Source organism: Buteo buteo, chromosome 29 (genome assembly GCF_964188355.1).
Source record: "Buteo buteo chromosome 29, bButBut1.hap1.1, whole genome shotgun sequence".
Taxonomy (NCBI): Eukaryota; Metazoa; Chordata; class Aves; order Accipitriformes; family Accipitridae; genus Buteo; species Buteo buteo.
In genome coordinates, this window is record NC_134199.1 from 592,105 (window position 1) to 611,190 (window position 19,086).

The 19,086-nt window shown below is 69.6% G+C and overlaps 2 protein-coding genes across 2 annotated transcripts in view; one reads left to right on the forward strand and one right to left on the reverse strand.

Annotated features, from left to right (window-relative positions):
* PCNX3 (pecanex 3) overlaps nucleotides 1–9,543 on the reverse strand; it is a 33,036-nt gene extending 23,493 nt beyond the window's left edge. Inside the window, exons 1-21 of the mRNA XM_075059272.1 lie at nucleotides 9,391–9,543; nucleotides 8,624–8,747; nucleotides 8,543–8,591; nucleotides 8,131–8,236; nucleotides 7,984–8,023; nucleotides 7,787–7,882; nucleotides 7,176–7,694; nucleotides 6,583–6,688; nucleotides 6,326–6,495; nucleotides 6,156–6,252; nucleotides 4,969–5,077; nucleotides 4,679–4,815; nucleotides 3,496–3,649; nucleotides 3,376–3,408; nucleotides 2,418–2,598; nucleotides 2,199–2,309; nucleotides 2,009–2,100; nucleotides 1,287–1,396; nucleotides 791–899; nucleotides 288–380; nucleotides 37–187 (exon numbers count right to left, since the gene is read on the reverse strand). Coding sequence (XP_074915373.1) covers nucleotides 37–187; nucleotides 288–380; nucleotides 791–899; nucleotides 1,287–1,396; nucleotides 2,009–2,100; nucleotides 2,199–2,309; nucleotides 2,418–2,598; nucleotides 3,376–3,408; nucleotides 3,496–3,649; nucleotides 4,679–4,815; nucleotides 4,969–5,077; nucleotides 6,156–6,252; nucleotides 6,326–6,495; nucleotides 6,583–6,688; nucleotides 7,176–7,694; nucleotides 7,787–7,882; nucleotides 7,984–8,023; nucleotides 8,131–8,236; nucleotides 8,543–8,591; nucleotides 8,624–8,747; nucleotides 9,391–9,543 — 2,740 coding nt within the window. The remainder of the gene's footprint in view (nucleotides 1–36; nucleotides 188–287; nucleotides 381–790; nucleotides 900–1,286; nucleotides 1,397–2,008; nucleotides 2,101–2,198; nucleotides 2,310–2,417; nucleotides 2,599–3,375; nucleotides 3,409–3,495; nucleotides 3,650–4,678; nucleotides 4,816–4,968; nucleotides 5,078–6,155; nucleotides 6,253–6,325; nucleotides 6,496–6,582; nucleotides 6,689–7,175; nucleotides 7,695–7,786; nucleotides 7,883–7,983; nucleotides 8,024–8,130; nucleotides 8,237–8,542; nucleotides 8,592–8,623; nucleotides 8,748–9,390) is intronic.
* A 603-nt stretch (nucleotides 9,544–10,146) lies between these two features.
* Nucleotides 10,147–18,881, forward strand: MAP3K11 (mitogen-activated protein kinase kinase kinase 11). Its single transcript, XM_075018264.1, is given in 11 exon segments — nucleotides 10,147–11,345; nucleotides 11,348–11,855; nucleotides 12,730–12,910; nucleotides 13,354–13,502; nucleotides 13,890–14,059; nucleotides 15,472–15,703; nucleotides 15,795–15,911; nucleotides 16,263–16,347; nucleotides 16,437–16,513; nucleotides 16,617–17,378; nucleotides 18,226–18,881. Coding segments are annotated over 11 exon segments (2,610 nt in total). The 5' UTR covers nucleotides 10,147–11,210; the 3' UTR covers nucleotides 18,420–18,881.
* The last annotated feature ends 205 nt before the right edge of the window (nucleotides 18,882–19,086 follow it).

Here is a 19,086-nt window from a genome sequence, read left to right on the forward strand (position 1 = left end):
GTCCGCTCCCCCCTCCAAAGGCTGTCCCCCACTTACCGCGGACCTCGAACTGGCTGTACTCACGGGGCCGCAGCACTGGCCCGGCCAGGCAGCCCCAGGGCAGCTGCTTGCGGAGCTGGGGCAGGAGGTAATGGGCTACCAGCCCCAGTAAGGCTACTAGTCCGTGCAGGACGTAGCCCAGCACCGACTGGGAGGAACGGGGAGACACGCGGGGCGGGGGTCAGGGCCGCTGGGACCACCCTGCGTCCCCCCACCGCTGCGGTGTCTCGCCTGTCCCCTCCACGTACCTTGAGGGCGATGAAGACGGTGCTGGCGCTGATGGCGAAGGTCAGCACGGCCACGGCCGGGCAGACCACCAGGTCCGAGAGCAGGACCTCCCGCTGCGGGGGGGTGTCAGCGGGGAACCCCCGGGGTGTGTGTGTGTCCCACCCCGGGTCCCCAAGGGGGCCGCCTGTGTCCCCACGGGGGCCCAGCCCCACCGCGGGGGTCCCAACGATCCCCGATGTCCCCAACATCCCACCGTCACCCCCAACAGCCCTCCGTGTCCCCCTCCTGGTGTCCCCAATTCCCCCCCCCAGCATCCTCAACACCCCCTTGGTGTCCCCAGCGTTCCCCCCCGTGTCCCCCCATCTCCCCCAACACCCCGCCAGCATCCCCAACATCCCCCAAGCACCCACATTGTGCCTGGGGACCCCCACTGTGTCCAAGATCGCCCCCTCCATGGCATTTCTGCCCCCCTCCCCATCGTCCCCGATGTCCCCACATGTGTGTCCCCCTGCCCCATCCTCACCAGGGAGGCACGCAGCTGCTCAGGGAGGGGGTCCCGGATTTCGCTGCCCGGCGGCCCCTCGGGACTGCGGCTCTCCAACTCGGGGAACAGCTTGGCCCGGATGAGGGACCTGGGGGGGGGACCCAGGCGTCTGGGACCCCCCCCACCAGAAGGGACCCAGGCGTCCAGGACCCACTCACACCCCCCAAGAGAGGGGACCCAAGCATCCGGGACCGCCCCCCCCCGCCCCCACCGAGAGAGGGGACTCAGGCGCCCAGGACCCATCCCAGCCTCCCCATGGGACCCCCACCCCAAATGACCCACCCAGGTACCCCCCATGCCCCCACCCCAGGGGACCCAGGCATCTGGGCTCCCTCTGTCCCCCACCTCACCCTGAGACCCCCCAGCCCCTCCCCAGTCCCCCCTGTTCCTCCTGCAGACCCCCCCAGGGACCCCACTGGTCCTTGTCCCTTTCCCGGACCCCCTGTCCCCCCCTAAGCCCCCCCTGGACCCCCACCACAGCAGGGCCGGGTCGCTGCTCTGGCGACTGAGGTGGTAGGAGGACGCGACGAGGAGCCCGCAGAAGACAGAGAAGAGGAGAGGGACCTGCTGCTCCCCCCATGGTGCCTGTGGTGTTGGGGGGGGGCATCAGGGGGGGCCCACGGGCACCCCACCAGCCCCACAGGCACCCTACGACCCCCCTGGGGCCCACAGGGACCCCACAAGCCACCCCAGGGACCCCAAAAGCCTCATAGGCTGGTTGGAGACCCCCCCACCCAGCCGGTTTGAACCCCCCAAGGACAGCACGAGCCTCCCCAAGACCAGTCAGGGCCCCCCCCCCAGGGGCAGATTCAAACCCCACAGAGACCCCAGGGCAGCTCAGGGACCCCCAGACAGATCGGGGACACCCCCCCCGGGGCAAGTTGAGACTCCCTGTGGCAAGCCAGGGACCCCCCTGGGGACCCCATGGCAGGTCAAGGACACCCCCCAGGGACCTCTGGGGCAGATCAAGACCCCCTGGGGCAGATTGAGACCCCCCACGTCAGATCAGGGACACCCCCCAGGGCAGATCAAGACCCACTGGGGCAGATCAGGGACCCCCTGGGGACCTCCAAGATAGATCGAGACCCCCTGGAAGAGATCAGGCCCCCCCCCAGGGACCCAATGGCACATCAAGGACCCCCAGGGCAGGTCAGGGAACCCCTGGGGACCCCCCCAGAGCCACCCCCGCCCCCGTACCTGGATGGCCCCCAGGCAGAAGCCGTAGAGCGCAGCAGCGACCAGGAGGCTGCGGGCCAGCCCGTACAGAGCAGCCAGGGGACTGGTGGCGGCTGTGAGGTGGGGAGAAAGACGTGAGCGAGACCCCCCCCAGCTGAAATGGGGTATGGGGGGGTCCCCAGACCCTCGGGGGGGGGGTTGCAAACCCTACCAGTGCCACCGAAGACGTGCATGTCGACCTGCTCCAGCAGGTACATCAGGCAGGTATTGACCTGGGGCAGCAGCCCCAGCAGGAAGACCAGAGGGAAGCAGAGGGTGAACACTGCCGGGGGGGGCACCAAAATTACCGGGGGGGGGTGGGGGGGTGTCAGTGAGGCACCCCCACGGTGCCCCCCCCATCCCCAGAGCCCCTCCGGGGTCCACGTCTCACCGGTGGCAACGTCACGGGCGGCACGGGCAGCAGCGGGGGTGAGGAGGGGGAGGCCGCAGAGCGGAGTGGGGGCTGGGGGGGGCACGGGGGGGGCACGGGCGGCAGCATCCAGCCCCCAGATGAGGGCACAGGCCAGGCAGAAGTAGACGGGGCGGCTGTAGGCGATCAGCCGGTTGTGGCCCTGCAGGGATGGGGGAGAGCATTTGGCGGGGGAGCACATGGACACCCTCCCCCCCCCCAGTGCTGCCCTATGCAGGCAAAGGGACCCCCCCCCTCGGGGCCATACAGCATGTTTTGGGATCCCCATGGGCCATATAATGTGCACAGGAACCCCCACTTCAAGGTCCCCAAGATAGCCTACATAGTGACCCCCCCCCAAACACCATACAACACATATAAGAAGCCAAAATACATATAGAGCCCCCCCAGCCCCATTAGACAGATACAGAGCTCCCTAAATAACCTCTATCGTATAGACGTACCCTGCCTGAACCACATAGCACGTGCAATAAGACCCCCACATTCATACTGCATGCGCATGGACCCCCCCAGACCATATATTGCCTGTAGACATCCCCCCCAGACCCATGCAGTATGTGCAAGGACACCCTTAAAACCATATAACGTACACAGAGTTCCCCCCAGAATATCACGTAACATGTGTAGGGTGCTCCCCAGGCCATACAACAGCTCTAAGGACACCCCTAAACTCATGTAACGCATATAGGGCCCCCCCAGGACCACGCACCACATACGGCGAACACCTAAAATCACCCAGCCCGTATCAGCACACCCCCCTCAAGACCTCATAACACGTGTAAATACTCCCCAAAAAACAACACAGCACATATAAGCACACCCCCTGGGCTGCATAGCAGATGTAGGGCCACCCCCAAAGCGATAGAGCCCCCCCAGACCCACACGGCACCTATAGAACCCCCCCCCTCTGATCACTCACGTGCATGGGGGAGGCGGCGTCCGGCTGCACGCTCTGGAAGAGGAGAGGGGACGTGGTGGGGATGGCGGGGACAGCTTGGGGCCCCTTTTAGCACCCCAAGGACCCCTTTGCCCCCCCCACCTTAAGCAGGGAGTACTGGCAGCCAGCGATGACGAGGCAGAACTGGAAGAGGCCGAGGTCGCGGAAAAGCCCCCGCAGCAGCAGCCCGTAGCCCAGGAAGGCCACCAAGGCCACCAAGGCCACCGCCAGCACGTTCTCCGGCACCCGGCGGTTCCTGCGAGGTGACGGGTTGCGAGGAGGGGGACACACGCATATGGGACCACCAGGAGTGGGGGGAGCAGATGGGGGACCCCGGTTGTGCTCGGGGAGGACAGGGGATGGCCCTGCGGGTGGGGAGGGGGCGCTTGGAGACGTCCCTGAGGTCACTGGGGGGGTCTTGGGGATGTCGCTGGGGTCACTGGGGGGCTTTGGGATGTCCCTGGGGTCATTGGGGGGGGTCTTGGGGATGTCTCTGGGGTCACTGAGGGGGGCTTGGAACATCCCTGGGGTCAGAGAGGGGGTCTTGAGCATGTCCCCAAAGTGGGAGGGGGGCTTGGGGACGTCCCTGGGGTCACTGGGGGGCTTTGGGATGTCCCTGGAGTCATTGGGGGGGGCTTGGGGATGTCCCTGGGTCACTGGGGGGGGCTTGGGGACGTCTCTGGGGTCACGGGGGAGGGTCTTGGGGATGTCCCTGGGGTCAGGGGTTCTTGGGGACAACCCTGCGGCCAGAGAGGGGGGGTCTTGGGGACATCCATGGGGTTGCCGGAGAGCTTGGGGACGTCGCTGGGGTCAGAGAGGAAGTGTTGGGGATGTCCCCAGTGTCAGGGGGGTCCTGGGGCCACCCCTGAAGTTGGGGGGGGGGGGGGGGCTTGGGGTCATCGCTGGGGTCAGAGAAGGGGCCTTGGGGATGTCCCCAAGGTGGGAGAGGACTTGGGGACATCTGTGGGGTCATGGGGGGGGGGGGGGGTCTAGAGGATGTTGCTAGGGTTATGGGGAGGTGTCTTGGGGATGTCCCTGGGTTGTGGGGTGTCTTGGGGACATCCCTGGAATTGGGGGGGGGGTCTCAGAGATGTCCCCAAGGTGGGGGGCAGAGATGGAGACATCCTTGGTGTCCCCAAACCCAGAGAAGGTCTCAAGGCTGTTCCCAGGACACTGGAAGATCGGACGGGAGATCTTGGGGCCACCCCCCAGTGTCGCAGAGGGCTGGGGCGGGGGGGCATCCCGGGGGAGGGGGGAGTTCCCGCACCCCCCCGGTGCCACTCACCGGTCGAGCAGGGCCAGCAGGGCCAGGCGGTCGTAGCGCAGGCGCACCCAGCGCCCCGGCAGCACCCGGCAGCGGTAGGCACGGCGAGGGGGGGGCCGGGCCCCCGCCGGCTCCCGGGGGGGCTCCAGCAGCTCCAGCTGGGGGGGCAGGGGGTGACACCGGTCCCCTGTCACCCCCCTGGACCTCTCCTGTACCCCTTTACCCCCGCACCGAGCCCCTCCAAGGGGGACAGATGGGAGGTCGGGTATGCGTTTCCCCTGTATATCCCCCATGTCGTCCCCCCTCCTCACCTCAGGCGCCTCAAGGGGTCCTCGGCGCAGTGGCAGCCCCCCCGGGGGACGGGGGGGACCCTCGGCCGCCTCTGCTGAGGTGACGCTGGAGGAGGGCGAGTGACGGTCCCTGGGGGGGAGATGGGGTGTGAGGAGGGGGGTGGGAACCCCCAAACCCCCCCGCTATGGGGCTGGGACCCCCCAAATCCCCTGCTATGGGCCCAGGACACCCTGAATCCCCCCGCTATGGGGGCCAAACCCCCCAAACCTCCCGCTACAAGGCTGGAAAATTTCAAATCCATCCCCCGGCTATGGAGCCAAGCCCACCCGAACTTCCCTCTATGGGGCTGTGGCACCCCAAATCTCCCACCTATGGAGCTGGAAACTCCCAAACGCCCCGGCTATGGGACCAGGGCACCCTAAATCTCCCACTAAAGGGCTGGGACACCCCAGATCCCCCAAATACCGAACAAAAAAGTTCTAAATCTCCATCTACTACAAGACTGAGGCACCCCAAATCTCCCACCTATGGAGATGGGACATCCTAAACCCCCCAGCTATGGGGCTGGGACACCCCAAATCTCCCACTACAGAGCTGGGACACTCCAAATCCCCCAGACCTGGAACCAGAAACTTCTGAATTTCTGTCTACAGGACCGGGACACCCCAAATCTCTCACCTGTGGAGCTACAAACCCCAAAACCCCACACCTGTGGAGCCAGGACACCCCAAATCTCCCACTACAGGACTTGGACACCCCAAACCATCCAACTATGGGACTAGAAGCCCCCTAAACCCCACAGCCATAGGGCCATGACACCTCAAACCCCCCAGTTACGGTGCCAGGGACACCCCAAATCCCCCACCTGTGGAGGTGGGAACCTCCAAACCCCATACCTATCAGGCCACAGCACCCCAAATCTCCTGCTACAGGGCTGGGACACCCCAAATCATCTAACTATGGGGCTGGAAGTACCCCGGACCCCACAGCCAGGGCGCCACGACATGTCAAACTCCCCTGTTACGGTGCCAGGGACACCCTAATTTTCTTCTACAGGGCTGGCACACCCCGAATCTCTCAGATACGGAATCAAAAAGTTCTGAATCTCCATCTACAGGACTGGGACCCCCCAAATTTCCCACCTATGGAGCTAGGACCCCGCAAACTCCCCTGCTATGGGGCAAGACCCCCCAAATACCCCCCTCACCACGCGCTGCCGGCCGGGGGCTCGGTCCCACTCTGTTGCCCCACAGGGTTCTCGTAGCCGCCACCGGCCGCCCCGAAGGTGTACGAACGCCGGACGCCTGCGGGGAGCGAGGAAGGTGTAAGGGGGTCCGGGGGTGTTTTTTGGGGGGCCCCGGGGGGGCCCCGTCTCACCGCTCTCGTCGTAGAAGTAGTGGACGGCTCCCTCGGACGTGTCATCGAAGGCGGCCGCCTCGTGGAGGGCACCGCGGGGCAGCAGCAGGGCCCCCGCCAGTTGCAGGGCTGCCGGCAGCGTCAGCGTCCGTCCTGGGGGGGCCGAGCGGCCCCGGGGGGGCTCGGGCAGCCTGGAGGGAGAAGGGGGGGGGGGTCAGGGGAGGAAGAAGTAGGTGTGGGAAAGGGGTGGGGGGCAGAGGAAAGAAAGGGGGGCTTACCTGGGGGGGGAGCCCATGGCGGAGGAGGGCGGCGTGGGGTTGGAGCCGGCGTGGTGGCGGCGGCGGGTGGCCTGGCCGGGGGGGGCCCCCCGCTGCCCCCCCAGTGCTGGGGTTGGGAGGGGGAACAGGGGTTTGGGGGTTGCTCACAAGTCCCCAGGACTCCCCCAGCTATGGGGCTGGGCACCCCAACTCTGCCCATTATGGGACAGCATCCCCCCCCCCAAAAAAATGTCCCAGGCAACCGCATCACAGGGCAGGTCACCCCAACTCTTCCCACTATGGGGCTGCACCACCCCAAGCCTCTCAGGACCCCCCAGTTATGAGGCTGGACCCCCCAAAGTTTCCCACTGTGGCCCAGACATCCCCTCAGGACCCCCCAGTCACAGGGCTGGACCCCCTAAGATTCCCCACCGTGGACCAGGACGCCCCCATGACTTCCCAAATATGGGGCTGTGCACCCCCAATCCTCACGCTATGGGGCTGGTGTCCCCCCCCCTCACTATAGAACCAGACGCCCAAATCTTCCCCTAATGGGGCTGAATCCCCCCACCGAGCCCCCCTGCTCTGAGGGCAGCCCCCCCAGCCCCACTCACCTCCTGCACCGGGGGTCTCCCCTGGTCGGTCGCCCTCTGGGGGGGCCCCCCCGTCCGCCTCCCCTCCACCCCCCTCGGGGGGGGCCTCCAGGTCAGCCTTGGCCAGGGGGGCCAGGTGGGGGCGGCGGGGGGGGCCGGGGGGGCGGCGAGGGGGGGAGTCAGCTGAGAGGCTGGAGCAGGAGGAAGAGGAGGAAGAGGAGGACGAGGAGGAGGAAGAGGAGGGGGGGCGGCGGCTGGAGGCCAGGCTGAGGCTGGAGCCCCCCGAGGACCCCCCCCGGCCCGCCCCAGCCCTCGGGGGGGGCTCTGCCTCCGAGAGGGGGTCGGTGTCGCTGCCCACCGGGGGGGCCCCGGGGCTGTCCAGGCGGGTGGAAGCTGTGCGCTGGCTGCTGGGGGTCCCGCGCCCCGGCCCTCCCCCGCTCAGCCCGCTCTCCGATGAGCCCCCGTGCCGGGGGGGGGACGGGGGGGGGCTGCCAGATGGGACCCCATCCTCCACGCCGGCTGATGAGGGGCTCCCTGCTGCTGTGGGGGAGTGAGGGGGGGAGAGGGTCAGGGGGGACCCCAGTGTCCAGGCTGCCCCTCCCCCAGCACCCCGTGCACCCCCCCAGACCCACCGGTGGTGGCGGGGGGGCCACGGCACAGGCGGTCACGGTCGGCCGCGGTGACGATGACGTTGTTGCTGCCCTGCTCCCGCACCAGCTGCCGGATGTCTGGGGGGGTGGGGGGGGCCATTAGGGATGGGGGAGACGGGACACGGCGGGGGGGGGGGGTGTCTCAGAGATGGGGGGGTCACGGTGACAGTGCTGCTCACCCCTGGCCGCTCCGGCGTCCTCCAGATGGGGCAACAGCTCCTGGGGGAGTGGGTCAAATAGGTTACGGGAGGGACACAGGGACACCCCCCCCCCCAGTGCTAGGGGACGCCCCGTCCCCCCGTGTCCGCCCCCCCCCCCCAACTCACCGAGAGCTGGTTGAAGCCGCAGAGCGAGTGCTGGGAGCTGCAGCGCACGGGGGGGGTCGAGCCCGGGCGGCGGAACACTGTCAGCTCCACTCCCTCCCCAGGGGGCCTACAACGGGCTATTAGTGATGGGGGGGGGGGGGGGGCACAAGGGGACCCCCCCTGCACCCCCCCCTTCCACCCTGAGGCACCCCCAGGCTCGCAGGGAGCCCCTCCCCAGACCCAGGGCACTCCCAGGACCCTGGGATCCCCCACCTGGTACCCATGGCCCCCCCCATACAACCCCCTCCTTTCACCCTGGGGCACCCCCAGACTCGCAGGGTGCCCCCAGCCCCCCCAAAACCACCAGGGTGCCCCCCAGCCCCTGGGGACCTCCATGCCCCTCACTGTGCCCCACAGCTCCCCCCCGACTCACCTCGGGGAGCTCTCCCCTTCCTCAGGCGTGCGCGGGCGCAGCAGGGCGGCTGCTCCCCCCTCGCCCCCCCCTCGGGGTCACCCTCGGGCTCGGCCCCCCGGTCGAACATGGCGTGCAACCGGTAATTCACCGTCTTCACCGCCGCGAAGAAGGCGGCCACCAGCCCGCAGTACAGGGCCCCCACCCCTGGGCTGGGGGGCAGCGCCTGCGGGGGGGGTGGTCAGGTGGCTCCCCCAAGACCCCCAGGATCCCCCCCCCGGGCTCCCTCCCATCTCCAAGAGCCCCCCCCAGGCCTCCCAGGACTCCTCCCACACTCCCTCCAGCCCCCAGGACACCCCCAGGACTGCTCCCGACCCCCAAGACCCCCCTCCCATTTCCCCCAGACCCTCTTCCACCTCCCAGGACCCCTCTCGCCCCCCCCCAAGACCATCTCCCTCCCCCCAGGACCCCTTCTGTCCCCCCCAGACTCTCTCCCACCTCCCAGGACCCCTCCCCCCCCCAGGACCCCTCCAGCTCCCCCCAAGACCCTTTTTTTCTCCCCAGATCCCCTCCCACCCTCCTTCAGACCCTCACCCCCCGACCAGAGCCCCTCCCATCCCCCCCCAGGACTCCTCATGCCCCCCCCAAGGCCCTCTCTCCCCCCCCAGGACCCCTCCCGCTCCCCTCCAGACCCTCTCCCACCTCCCAGGACCCTTCCTGCCCCCTCCCATGCCCTTTCTTTCCCCCCAGATCCTCTCCCGCCTCCCCCAGACCCTCCCGCTCCCCCCAGGACCCCTCCCGTCCCCCCCTCAGACCCTCTCCCGGCTCCTAAGACCCCCTGAGCCCCTCCCTCCCTCCCTCCGGCTGACCGTGTAGAGGACGAGCGGCAGCCCCAGTAGGAAGAGCCAGGCGTAGAGGTGGAAGCAGTTGGCGAAGGCGCTCTGGTGGGGGTCCAGGAACCAGCCGCCCGTCAGCGAGGCCCACACTCCCTGCCGCAGCACCTGCAGCGCCTGCGACCCCATCGCCGCCGCCGCCGCCGCCGCCGCCTCCCCCCCGGCCCCGCGGCCATGGGCGGCCCCCGCCGCCCCGCTCCGCCGGCGGCCGCCGCCGCTTCCGGGTCCTCGCCGGAAACGCTCCGCAGCGCTTCCGGGGCGCGCGAGGGGACGCCCCCTCTCCGACGCATGCGCAGCCAGAGGGAAGGAGGAGGGGATCAGGCGAGGGACACGCCCCTTCCGCTGAGAGCATGCGCACTAGCGCCCCTGCGCACAGCGCATGCGCCCAGCGCGACACGCCCCCTCCTTCCACACGCCCGGCGCATGCGCACTCACGGTGAGCCGCGCCTGCCCGTGAACGGAAGCGGGTTGGTGGAAGGGAGGGAGTTTGCGCATGCGCCCTGAGAGCGGCGCCGGTCGCCAGGAGGCGATTGCCCCGCCCACTCCCGCCGCGCCTGCGCACAACGCGCCGCGCTCGCTGAGGAGGGGGCTCCGCGCATGCGCGTAGCGAGAGGTTTTTATTTTGGGGGGGGGGTAAGTAGGCCTAGACCCCCTCTAATAGCGCCGGGGGGGCGGTCCTGCCCCCCCCCCCCCGGTCCCCCCGAACGGGGGGACCGGGGAGGGGGGAGCAGGACCGCCCCCCCCCCCCCCCCGGCGGGGATCCAGGCCTCGCCGCCCCACCGCGGGCCTAGGCCTCAGGGTAGGCCCCGGGGCCCCCTCAGTGGTCCCCGTGTCCATCCCCCCCTCAGTGGGCCCAAGCGTCCGGTTCCCCCCCCCCCAGCCTTTTTCTCCTTCATCCCCGGTCCCGCCCCGTCCGGCCCTGGTTCCTTTTCCTTTGTCCCGGTGACAATGTCCCGGCTCCGCCTTCCCCGGTGCCGCCTCCAGCCAGCGCGGGACGGGACTGGGGGGGGGGGGTGTGGGGGAGAAACCGCCGCTGACCCCCCCGGGGAACCCACAGGCGTCCGGGTCGACCCCCTTTTCCCGCCTGCTTTCCCCCCCCCCTTTTACCCCCAGCAACATCCCGGGGGATGCTGCTTCCTTAACCCCCCCCCCCCCCGCCCCCGACCCGGGACGCACCGGCGGGGATCAGGCGGGGACGGGACGGGGGCTGCTGGGGGTCGGGGGGGGTCAGGGGAGGGACCATGGGGGCCCACAGGGGCTTGTAGCGGCTGGGGGGGACCTATAGGACCCCCAGGGACCCCCAGGGACCCTGGCAACCCATCAGGGACCTGTAGGAGCTGTAGAGACCGAGGTAAGGTATAGCGGCCCGTGGGGACCCCCGGTGACCCCTAGACCCCCACCGTAGGCACCCCTAGACCCCTATAGGGCCCCAGAGATCCCCATAGGCACCTATAGAGACTTGTAGACCCCCATAGACCCCCACGGGCCCCCAGAACCCCCTCCTAAACCCCCATAGATCCCCGTAGACGCCCCCAGAGACCCCTCCTAGACGCCCATAGGCACTCCTAGACCTCCACAGGCCCCCCTAGACCCCCACAGGCCCCCTGTTGCCCCAGCGGGACCCCCCCCCCCCCGGAGCTGTCAGACCTTACAGGCAGCACCTGTAGGGAGACCCCGGTGACCCTCAGGAGCTATAGGACCCCCCATGGGGTCCCCCAGGCACCCGTAGCAGCCCCCTCCCTCCCTGAGCACCCATCAGACCCCCAGCGGGGGGCTGGAGTGGGGGGGAGCACCCCATGGAGTGGGGCCGGGCATCCCTCTCCCCATCCCCCCCAGGGGGGTCCCGCTCCCCCTCACCCCCCTTCCTGGGGGGGTCCCGCTCCCCCTCCCCGTCCCCTCCAGGGGGGTCCCGCTCCCCTTCCCCCCCTTCTTGGGGGGGTCCCGCTCCCCTTCCCCTGCCTCCGCAGGGGGGTCCCGCTCCCCTTCGCCCCCCTCCCCGGGAGGGTCCCGCTCCCCCTCGCCCCCAGGGGGGGGCCCGGCACGAGCAGCTTTTGGGGAGCTGCGGCTGGAGGAGGTGATCGGGGCGGGGGGCTTCGGGAGGGTCTTCCGGGGGACCTGGCGGGGGCAGGTGGTGGCAGTGAAGGCGGCGCGGGGGGACGCGGGGGCGGCAGGGGCGGCCAGCCTGCGGCGGGAGGCCCGGCTCTACGCCCGCCTGCGGCACCCCAACGTGGTGGCCCTGCGCGCCGTCTGCCTGGAGCCCCCCCACCTCTGCCTGGTGATGGAGTTCGCGGCGGGGGGGCCCCTCTCGCGGGCGCTGGCGGGGCGCAGGGTGCCCCCCGCCGTCCTGCTGGACTGGGCCCGGCAGGTGGCCCGGGGGATGCGATACCTGCACGCCGGGACCCCCGTCCCCCTCATCCACCGTGACCTCAAGTCCAGCAACGGTGAGCACAGTGGTGGCGGCGGGAGGGGGGCACCCGTGGGTGCTCCTGGTGGACGGGGTGGGGGGACACGCCGTGTAGTGGGGTAACGGGGCACCCATGGGTGCTCTTTACAATGGGGCAGGGGGAGATGAACCATGTAGTGGGGTAACAGGGCCCCCATGGGTGCTCCTGGTGATGGGGTGGGGGGCAATGGGGCAGGGACTCACCGTGCAATGGGTAATGGGGCACCCATGGGTGCTCCTGGTGATGGGGTGGGGGGCAATGGGGCAGGGGGACGCACCGTGCAATGGGTAATGGGGCACCCATGGGTGTTTTTGGCGATGGGGTTAGGGGGACACAGCATGTAGTGGGGTAATGAGGCACCCATGGGTGCTCCTGGCATTGGGGTGGGGGGGATGCACTGGGTAATGGGGCACCCATGGGGGCTGTTGAAATGGGATAGGGGGAATGCACCATGTAATGGGGCACCCACAGGTGCTCTTGGCAATGGGGTGGGGGACAGAGTATGTAGCGGGGTGATGGGGCACCCATGGGTGCTCCTGGCGATGGCGTGGGGGGCAATGGGGCAGGGGGACGCACTGTGCAATGGGTAGTGGGGCATCTATGGGTGCTCCTGGCGATGGGGTGGGGGGACACCCACTGCGTAGTGGGGTAATGGGGCACCCATGGGTGCTCCTGGCGATGGGGCGGGGGGGACGCACCATATAAGAGGGTAACGAAGCACCCATGGGTGCTCCTGGCGATGGGGCGGGGGGCAGCCCGTGGAGCAGAGAGGGACCCCAGAGCCCCTTGGGAGTCAGGGCTGGGGTCCCAGGGGTGGGGGGGTCCCAGATGCCAGGGTCCGCTGACCCACCCCCCCCGCCCACCCCCCCAGTTCTGCTGGCGCAGCCGGTGGAGGGAGACGACGTCAGCGGGAAAACGCTGAAGATCACCGACTTCGGCCTCGCCCGCGAGTGGCAGCGCACGACGAAGATGAGCGCGGCCGGCACCTACGCCTGGATGGCGCCCGAGGTCATCAAGGCGTCCACCTTCTCCAAGGGCAGCGACGTCTGGAGGTACCGCGTCTTGGGGGGGCCCCGGGGGGTGCCGTGGGGAGGATGGGGACCCCTCAGTCCTGGGGGACCCCGACATCTGGGTCTGGGAGAGGGGGTGGAGGCTGCCTGGATGTCCTGGGCGCCCTGGGGGGGGGGGCATGGGGACCCCCATCCCTGAGTGCTGAGGTACTCAGACATTTGGGTCCCTGTGGGGGAGGAGTGGAAGACCCCCAGATGCGTGTGTCCATGGAGGTGGGGGGGGGATGAAGGGTGCCTGGATGTCCTGGGGACCCTGTGGGGGCATGGGGACCCCCATCCCTGAGTCCTGGGGTACCTGGCCACCTGGGTCCATGGGTGGGGGGGATGCAGGGCACCCAAACACCTGGGTCCCTGGGGGTTTTGGGGGGGTGTCAGAGCGGGTCCAGGGTCTGACACACCCCCCCTGCCCCCCCCCCCCTCCCCAGTTATGGGGTGCTGCTGTGGGAGCTGCTGACCGGGGAGGTGCCGTACCGGGGGATCGACGGGCTGGCGGTGGCCTACGGGGTGGCCGTCAACAAACTGACGCTGCCCATCCCCTCCACCTGCCCCCAGCCCTTCGCCCAGCTGATGGCAGGTCCGTGCCGGGGGGCTCGGGGGGGGCCGCTGGGACCTTTGGGGGGTACCCGGACATCTGGGGGGCAATCAGGGGGCTGGGCCCTTTGTGGGGTTGGGGGGTACCCAGATGCCTGGGTCCCTGGGTGGGAAGGTTGGGGATGGGGACCCCCACTCCTGAGTCCTGGGGTACCCAGACACCTGGGTCTGTGGAGGGGGGGGTGGAGGGTGCCTGGATGTCCTGGGGACCGTGGGTGGGGTGTGGGGACCCCCACTCCTGAGTCCTGGGGTACCCGGATGCCTGGGTCCGTGAGGGCACTCCTGGGTCCCCGGTGGGAGCCCCTACGTCCCATGGGGGACACCGGGGTTCCCCAGGAGCCCCCCCCCGGACACCTGGGTGCCCCCGCAGCCTGCTGGGAGCAGGACCCCCACAGACGGCCAGGCTTCGGGACCATCCTGCGGCGGCTGTCAGGGCTGGAGCCGGAGGGGCTGGGGCCCCCCGAGTCCTTCCACTCCCTACAGGAGAGCTGGCGCCGCGAGATCCAGGGGCTCTTCGATGAGCTGCGGGCGCGGGAGAAGGTGCCGCCCCCAGGGACCCCCCGGGACCCTCCCCAAACACCTGGGACCCCCCTGGCCCCTCCTGGGACCCCCTGCAACCATGGGGACACCCTGGGACTCTGTGGGATCCTTTTGGGAGATCTGCGGGACACCCCTGGGAGACTCTTAGATCCTCTGGGACCCCGCCGGGACACTTGGGACGCCCTGGGACCCCCCCCCTTGGAACCCCCTCAGATCCCTTGGGACCCCTCCGGGACACTTAGGACCCCCTGGGCCCCCCCGGGAGACCCTCAGATCCTCTGGGACCCCCTTGGGACACTTAGGATCCCCTAGGACCCCCCCCCCGGGACACCCTCAGATCCCCTGGGATCCCCTGGGACACTTAGGACCCCCTGGGGCCCCTCTGGGACACCCTCAGATCCTCTGGGATCCCTCCGGGACACTTAGGACCCCCTGAGACCCCCTCGGGACACTCTCAGATTCTCTGGGACCCCCTTGGGACCCTCTCAGATCACCTGTGACCCCCCCGGGACACTTAGGACCCCCTGAGGCCCCCCGGGACACCCTCAGATCCTCAGAGACCCCCCCGGGGCACTCTCAGATCCTTTGGGACCCCTCCAGGACACTTAGGACCCCCTGAGACCCCTCGGGACACTCTCAGATTCTCTGGGACCCCCTTGGGACCCTCTCAGATCTCCTGAGACCTCTGTGGGACACCTAGGATCCCCTGGGACCCCCTCGGGACACTCTCAGATTCTCTGGGACCCTCTCAGATCACCTGTGACCCCCCGGGACATTTAGGACCCCCTGAGGCCCCCCGGGACACTCTCAGATCCTCAGAGACCCCCCCGGGGCACTCTCAGATCCTTTGGGACCCCTCCGGGACACTTAGGACCCCCTGAGACCCCTCGGGACACTCTCAGATTCTCTGGGACCCCCTTGGGACCCTCTCAGATCTCCTGAGACCTCTGTGGGACACCTAGGATCCCCTGGGACCCCCTCGGGACACTCTCAGATTCTCTGGGACCTCTCAGATCACCTGTGACCCCCCGGGACATTTAGGACCCCCTGAGGCCCCCCGGGACACTCTCAGATCATCAGAGACCCCCCTGGGATACTCTCAGATCCCTTGGGACCCCCTCGGGACACTTAGGACCCCCTGGGACTGCCCCAGGACACACTCAGATCCTCTGGGACCCCCCTGGAACACCTGGGACCCCCTTGGGACCCCCTCTGATCCCCTGGGACCCCCCCCAGGACACCCTGCAACCCCCCCGGGCCACTTTCAGACTCCTTGGGACCCTCAAGTGCCCCCCCCCAAACCCGGCAGCAGCAGCCTGACCCTGTCCCGGTGCTGCTCACGGCTGGTCCGTGTCCCCCCCTGTGTCCGTGTCCGTGTCCCCCCCCCCACCCCGATCCTGTGCCCCCCCCAGGAGCTGCGGAGCCGGGAGGAGGCGGTGGCGCGGGCGTCGCGGGCGCAGCGGTGCCAGGCCGAGGCGCTGCGGCAGCGGGAGGCGGCGGTGGCGCGGCGGGAGCTGGAGGTGCTGGAGCGGGAGCTCAGCCTGATGCTGCGGGGACCCCCCCGGCCCCCCCCGGCCCCCAAACGACGGAGACCCCCCTTCCGACGGCCCCGACGGCCCGCCGACCACATCGGCATGCCCCAGGGTACGGGGTGGGGGGGGATTGGGGGGGCAGTTGGGTTTGGGGGGGGACTGGGGGCTGCGCTGACCCCTGTGCCCCCCCCTCACCCCCCCAGATTTCAAGCACCGTCTGACGGTCCAGGCCGCGCCGGGGGGGGATCCCCGGAGCCGCGACCCCCAGGAGGGGCCGGGGGGGGGGTCGCCCCCCTTCCCCCGCCTGCGCGCCATTCAGCGTGAGTGATGTCATCACTTGGGGGGAGGGGGGGCAGCCAATCAGGGAGGTGCTGCCTGTGATGTCACATCTGTTGGGAGGTGATGTCAGAGGTCCTAGCTGGCTAGGGCGTCTTGGGTGGTGATGTCATCGCTGCTGACATATGACATCACCAGCTAGGCGGTGGAGAAAGCGATGTCGCACCCCGGCGGGAAGGGAAGCGGGAGGAAATGACATCACAGACCCAGCTGGGATTGGTGGGTGGGGCGTGACGTCACGGCTAAGGGAGGGTGGGAGTGTTTTGCAATGACGCCGCACCGCGTGTGATGTCATGCCGCCCCACGGATGACATCACGCCTCTCTCTGCCCCCAGTGGAGCCGGAGGAGGAGGAGGAGCCGCCACGGGGGCTCGGGGGGCTGGAGCGGCGCGGGGGGAAGGGCAGCGCCCTCAATGGCAGGTGGGTCCCGCACCCCTGGGGGGGGTCGGGGGGGAGCCTGGGGGGGGGTCTCGGTCCCCCCCACTCCGACACCTGGGTCCCCCCCGCAGGCGGAGGCTGCGGCCGGAGGAGACCACCTGGTACCTGGACGCCGACGAGCTCAGCCCGGGGGACGCGTCCCCCAACGGTGAGTCCCTGGGGGGGGTCCCCGGGGGCGGGGGGATGGTGGTCCTGGGGGGTCGTCGGGGGTCCTGCCTCCGCTCACGACCCCCTCCCCTCCTTTCCCGCAGGCGAGGCTGGGACCCCCGAGCCTGAGGAGGGCCGGGGGGAGCGAGGGGGGACCCCGCGGCTGCTCCGCCGGGCGCTGCTGCGGGGTTCGGCCCTGCTGGCGTCCCTGGGGCTTGGCCGCGACCTGTCCCCCGCTGAGACCCCCCGCAGCCCCCCGCCCTCCCCCGGCCTTCTCCGCCTGTCCCCCCGCCGGCCCGCACGTGCGCCCGGGACCCCCGAGCTGGGGCGGGCTCGCACCCCGGGGTCCCCGGAGCTGAGCTCGCCTGGGACCCCCGAGCCAAGCCGGGCCCGGGTCCCCGGGTCCCCGGAGCTGAGCTCGCCCGGGACCCCCGAGCCGGGTCGCGCCCGGACGCCCGGGACCCCCGAGCCGGGTCGCGCCCGGACGCCCGGGTCCCCTGAGCCAAGCCAAGCCCGGACGCCTGAGTCCCCAGATCCGAGCCAAGTCCGGACCCCTGGCACCCCAGACCCAGGTCAGGTCCGGACCCCCGGGACCCCCGAGCAGGGGCGGGCCCGGACCCCTGGGACCCTGGAGCTGAATTGGTCCCGGACCCCTGAGCAAGGGGGAGCCCGGACCCCCGGGACCCCTGAGCTGAGCCGTGCCCGGACTCCCGGGACCCCTGAGCTGGGTCGCGCCCAGACCCCTGGGACCCCTGAGCCGAGCCGTGCCCGGACCCCCGGGACCCCTGAGCTGGTGCTGCAGCCGTCGCCCCTGGGTGCCCGGAGACCCCGCGAGCTGAGCCCGGGCGCTGGGACCTCTGGGTGGGGTAAGTGGGGCTGGGGGCAAGGGGCGACTTGGGGGGGGGGGTGTCTGTGGGGCAGTTGGGGGGGTCTGTGGGGCAGCTATGGGGCACTTGCGGGGTCTGTGGGGTGGTTATGGGGCACTTGGGGGGTCTGTGGGGCGGTTATGGGGCACTTGGGGAGGTCTGTGGGCTGGTTATGGGGTACTTGGGGGGTCTATGGGGCACTTGGGGGGTCCGTGGGGTGGTTATGGGGCACTTGGGGGGTCTGTGGGGCGGTTATGGGGCACTTGGGGGGTCTGTGGGGCGGTTATGGGGCACTTGGGGAGGTCTGTGGGCTGGTTATGGGGTACTTGGGGGGTCTATGGGGCACTTGGGGGGTCTGTGGGGTGGTTATGGGGCACTTGGGGGGTCTGTGGGGCGGTTATGGGGCACTTGGGGGGGTCTGTGGGCTGGTTATGGGGTACTTGGGGGGTCTATGGGGCACTTGGGGGGTCTGTGGGGCGGTTATGGGGCACTTGGGGGGTCTGTGGGGAGGTTGTGGGGTCTGTGGGGCAATTATGGGGCAGTTGGAGGTCTGTGGGGCAGCTATGGGGCAGTTTGGGAGTGCAGTGGCTGGTCATGGGACTCTGCAGGGCAGTTATGGGGCAGCGGGGGGGTCTGTGGGGCAGATATGAGATGGTGGGGGCATCCGTGGGGCGGGTGTGGGGGTCTATGGGGCGGCTATGGGGCAGCTGGGGGGCCCGGGGGGCAGTTACGGGGTGGTTGGGGCAGCCGGGGGGGCCGTGGGGCGGTTCTGGGGGGGGCCGTGGGGCAGTTTTGGGGCTCGTGGGCCCCCCCGACGACCCCCCCTCCCTGGTTCTCCCCCCCCCAGGCGTGGCGCTGCCCAGCCCCCCGTCCCCGCGCCCCCCCGGCTCCCCCGGCCCCCCCGGCCCCGCGGCGCGGCCCCGCCCCTCCCCCCTGCGCCCCCGCATCGACCCCTGGAGCTTCGTCTCGGCGGGACCCCGGCGGGACCCCCCCCTCGGCGACCCCTGGGCCCGCCCCCGCGACCCCTTCAACGACCAATGAGGGACGACGACGCTCCCGCCTCCCCTGCGGGCGGGCGGGGCAGGGGGTGATGCAGGAAGTCCCGCCTCTGCAGGGATGCCCCGCCTTCCGCCACCCCCCCGGGATGGGACAGACGGCTGGCGACAGAGGAAGTCCCGCCCGCTCAGGCACCCCATAGGTCAAAGCAAAGGGCATTACAGGAAATCCCGCCTTCGCCAAGGCGGGGACACCTTCTACGGCAGGAAGTCCCGCCCCCATCCCCTCCTTTCTGGCAGTGAAAAGCGGAAATCCCGCCCCACCAGTGGGGGAAAATGGGAAGTCCCGCCTTCTCGGGTGGGGAAAACAGGAAATCTTGCCTTCATCTGGGGGGGGGGGAACAGGAAATCCCGCCCCCTCTGGTGGGGAAAACGGGAAGTCCCACCCTCATCTGGGGGGCAAACAGGAAATCCTGCCCCCTCTGGTGGGGAAAATGGGAAGTCCCACCCTCATCCGTGGGGGAAAACAGGAAATCCCGCCCCCTCTGGCAGGAAAAACAGGAAGTCCTGTCCTCATCCATGGGGGGAAACAGGAAATCCCACCCCCTCTGGCAGGAAAAAGAGGAAGTCCCGCCTCCGGGGGGGGAGGGGGGGCTGATTATACACTGGAAGGGGGTGCTGCCCCTCCCCCCCTCGTTAGCGCTGACGAAGCG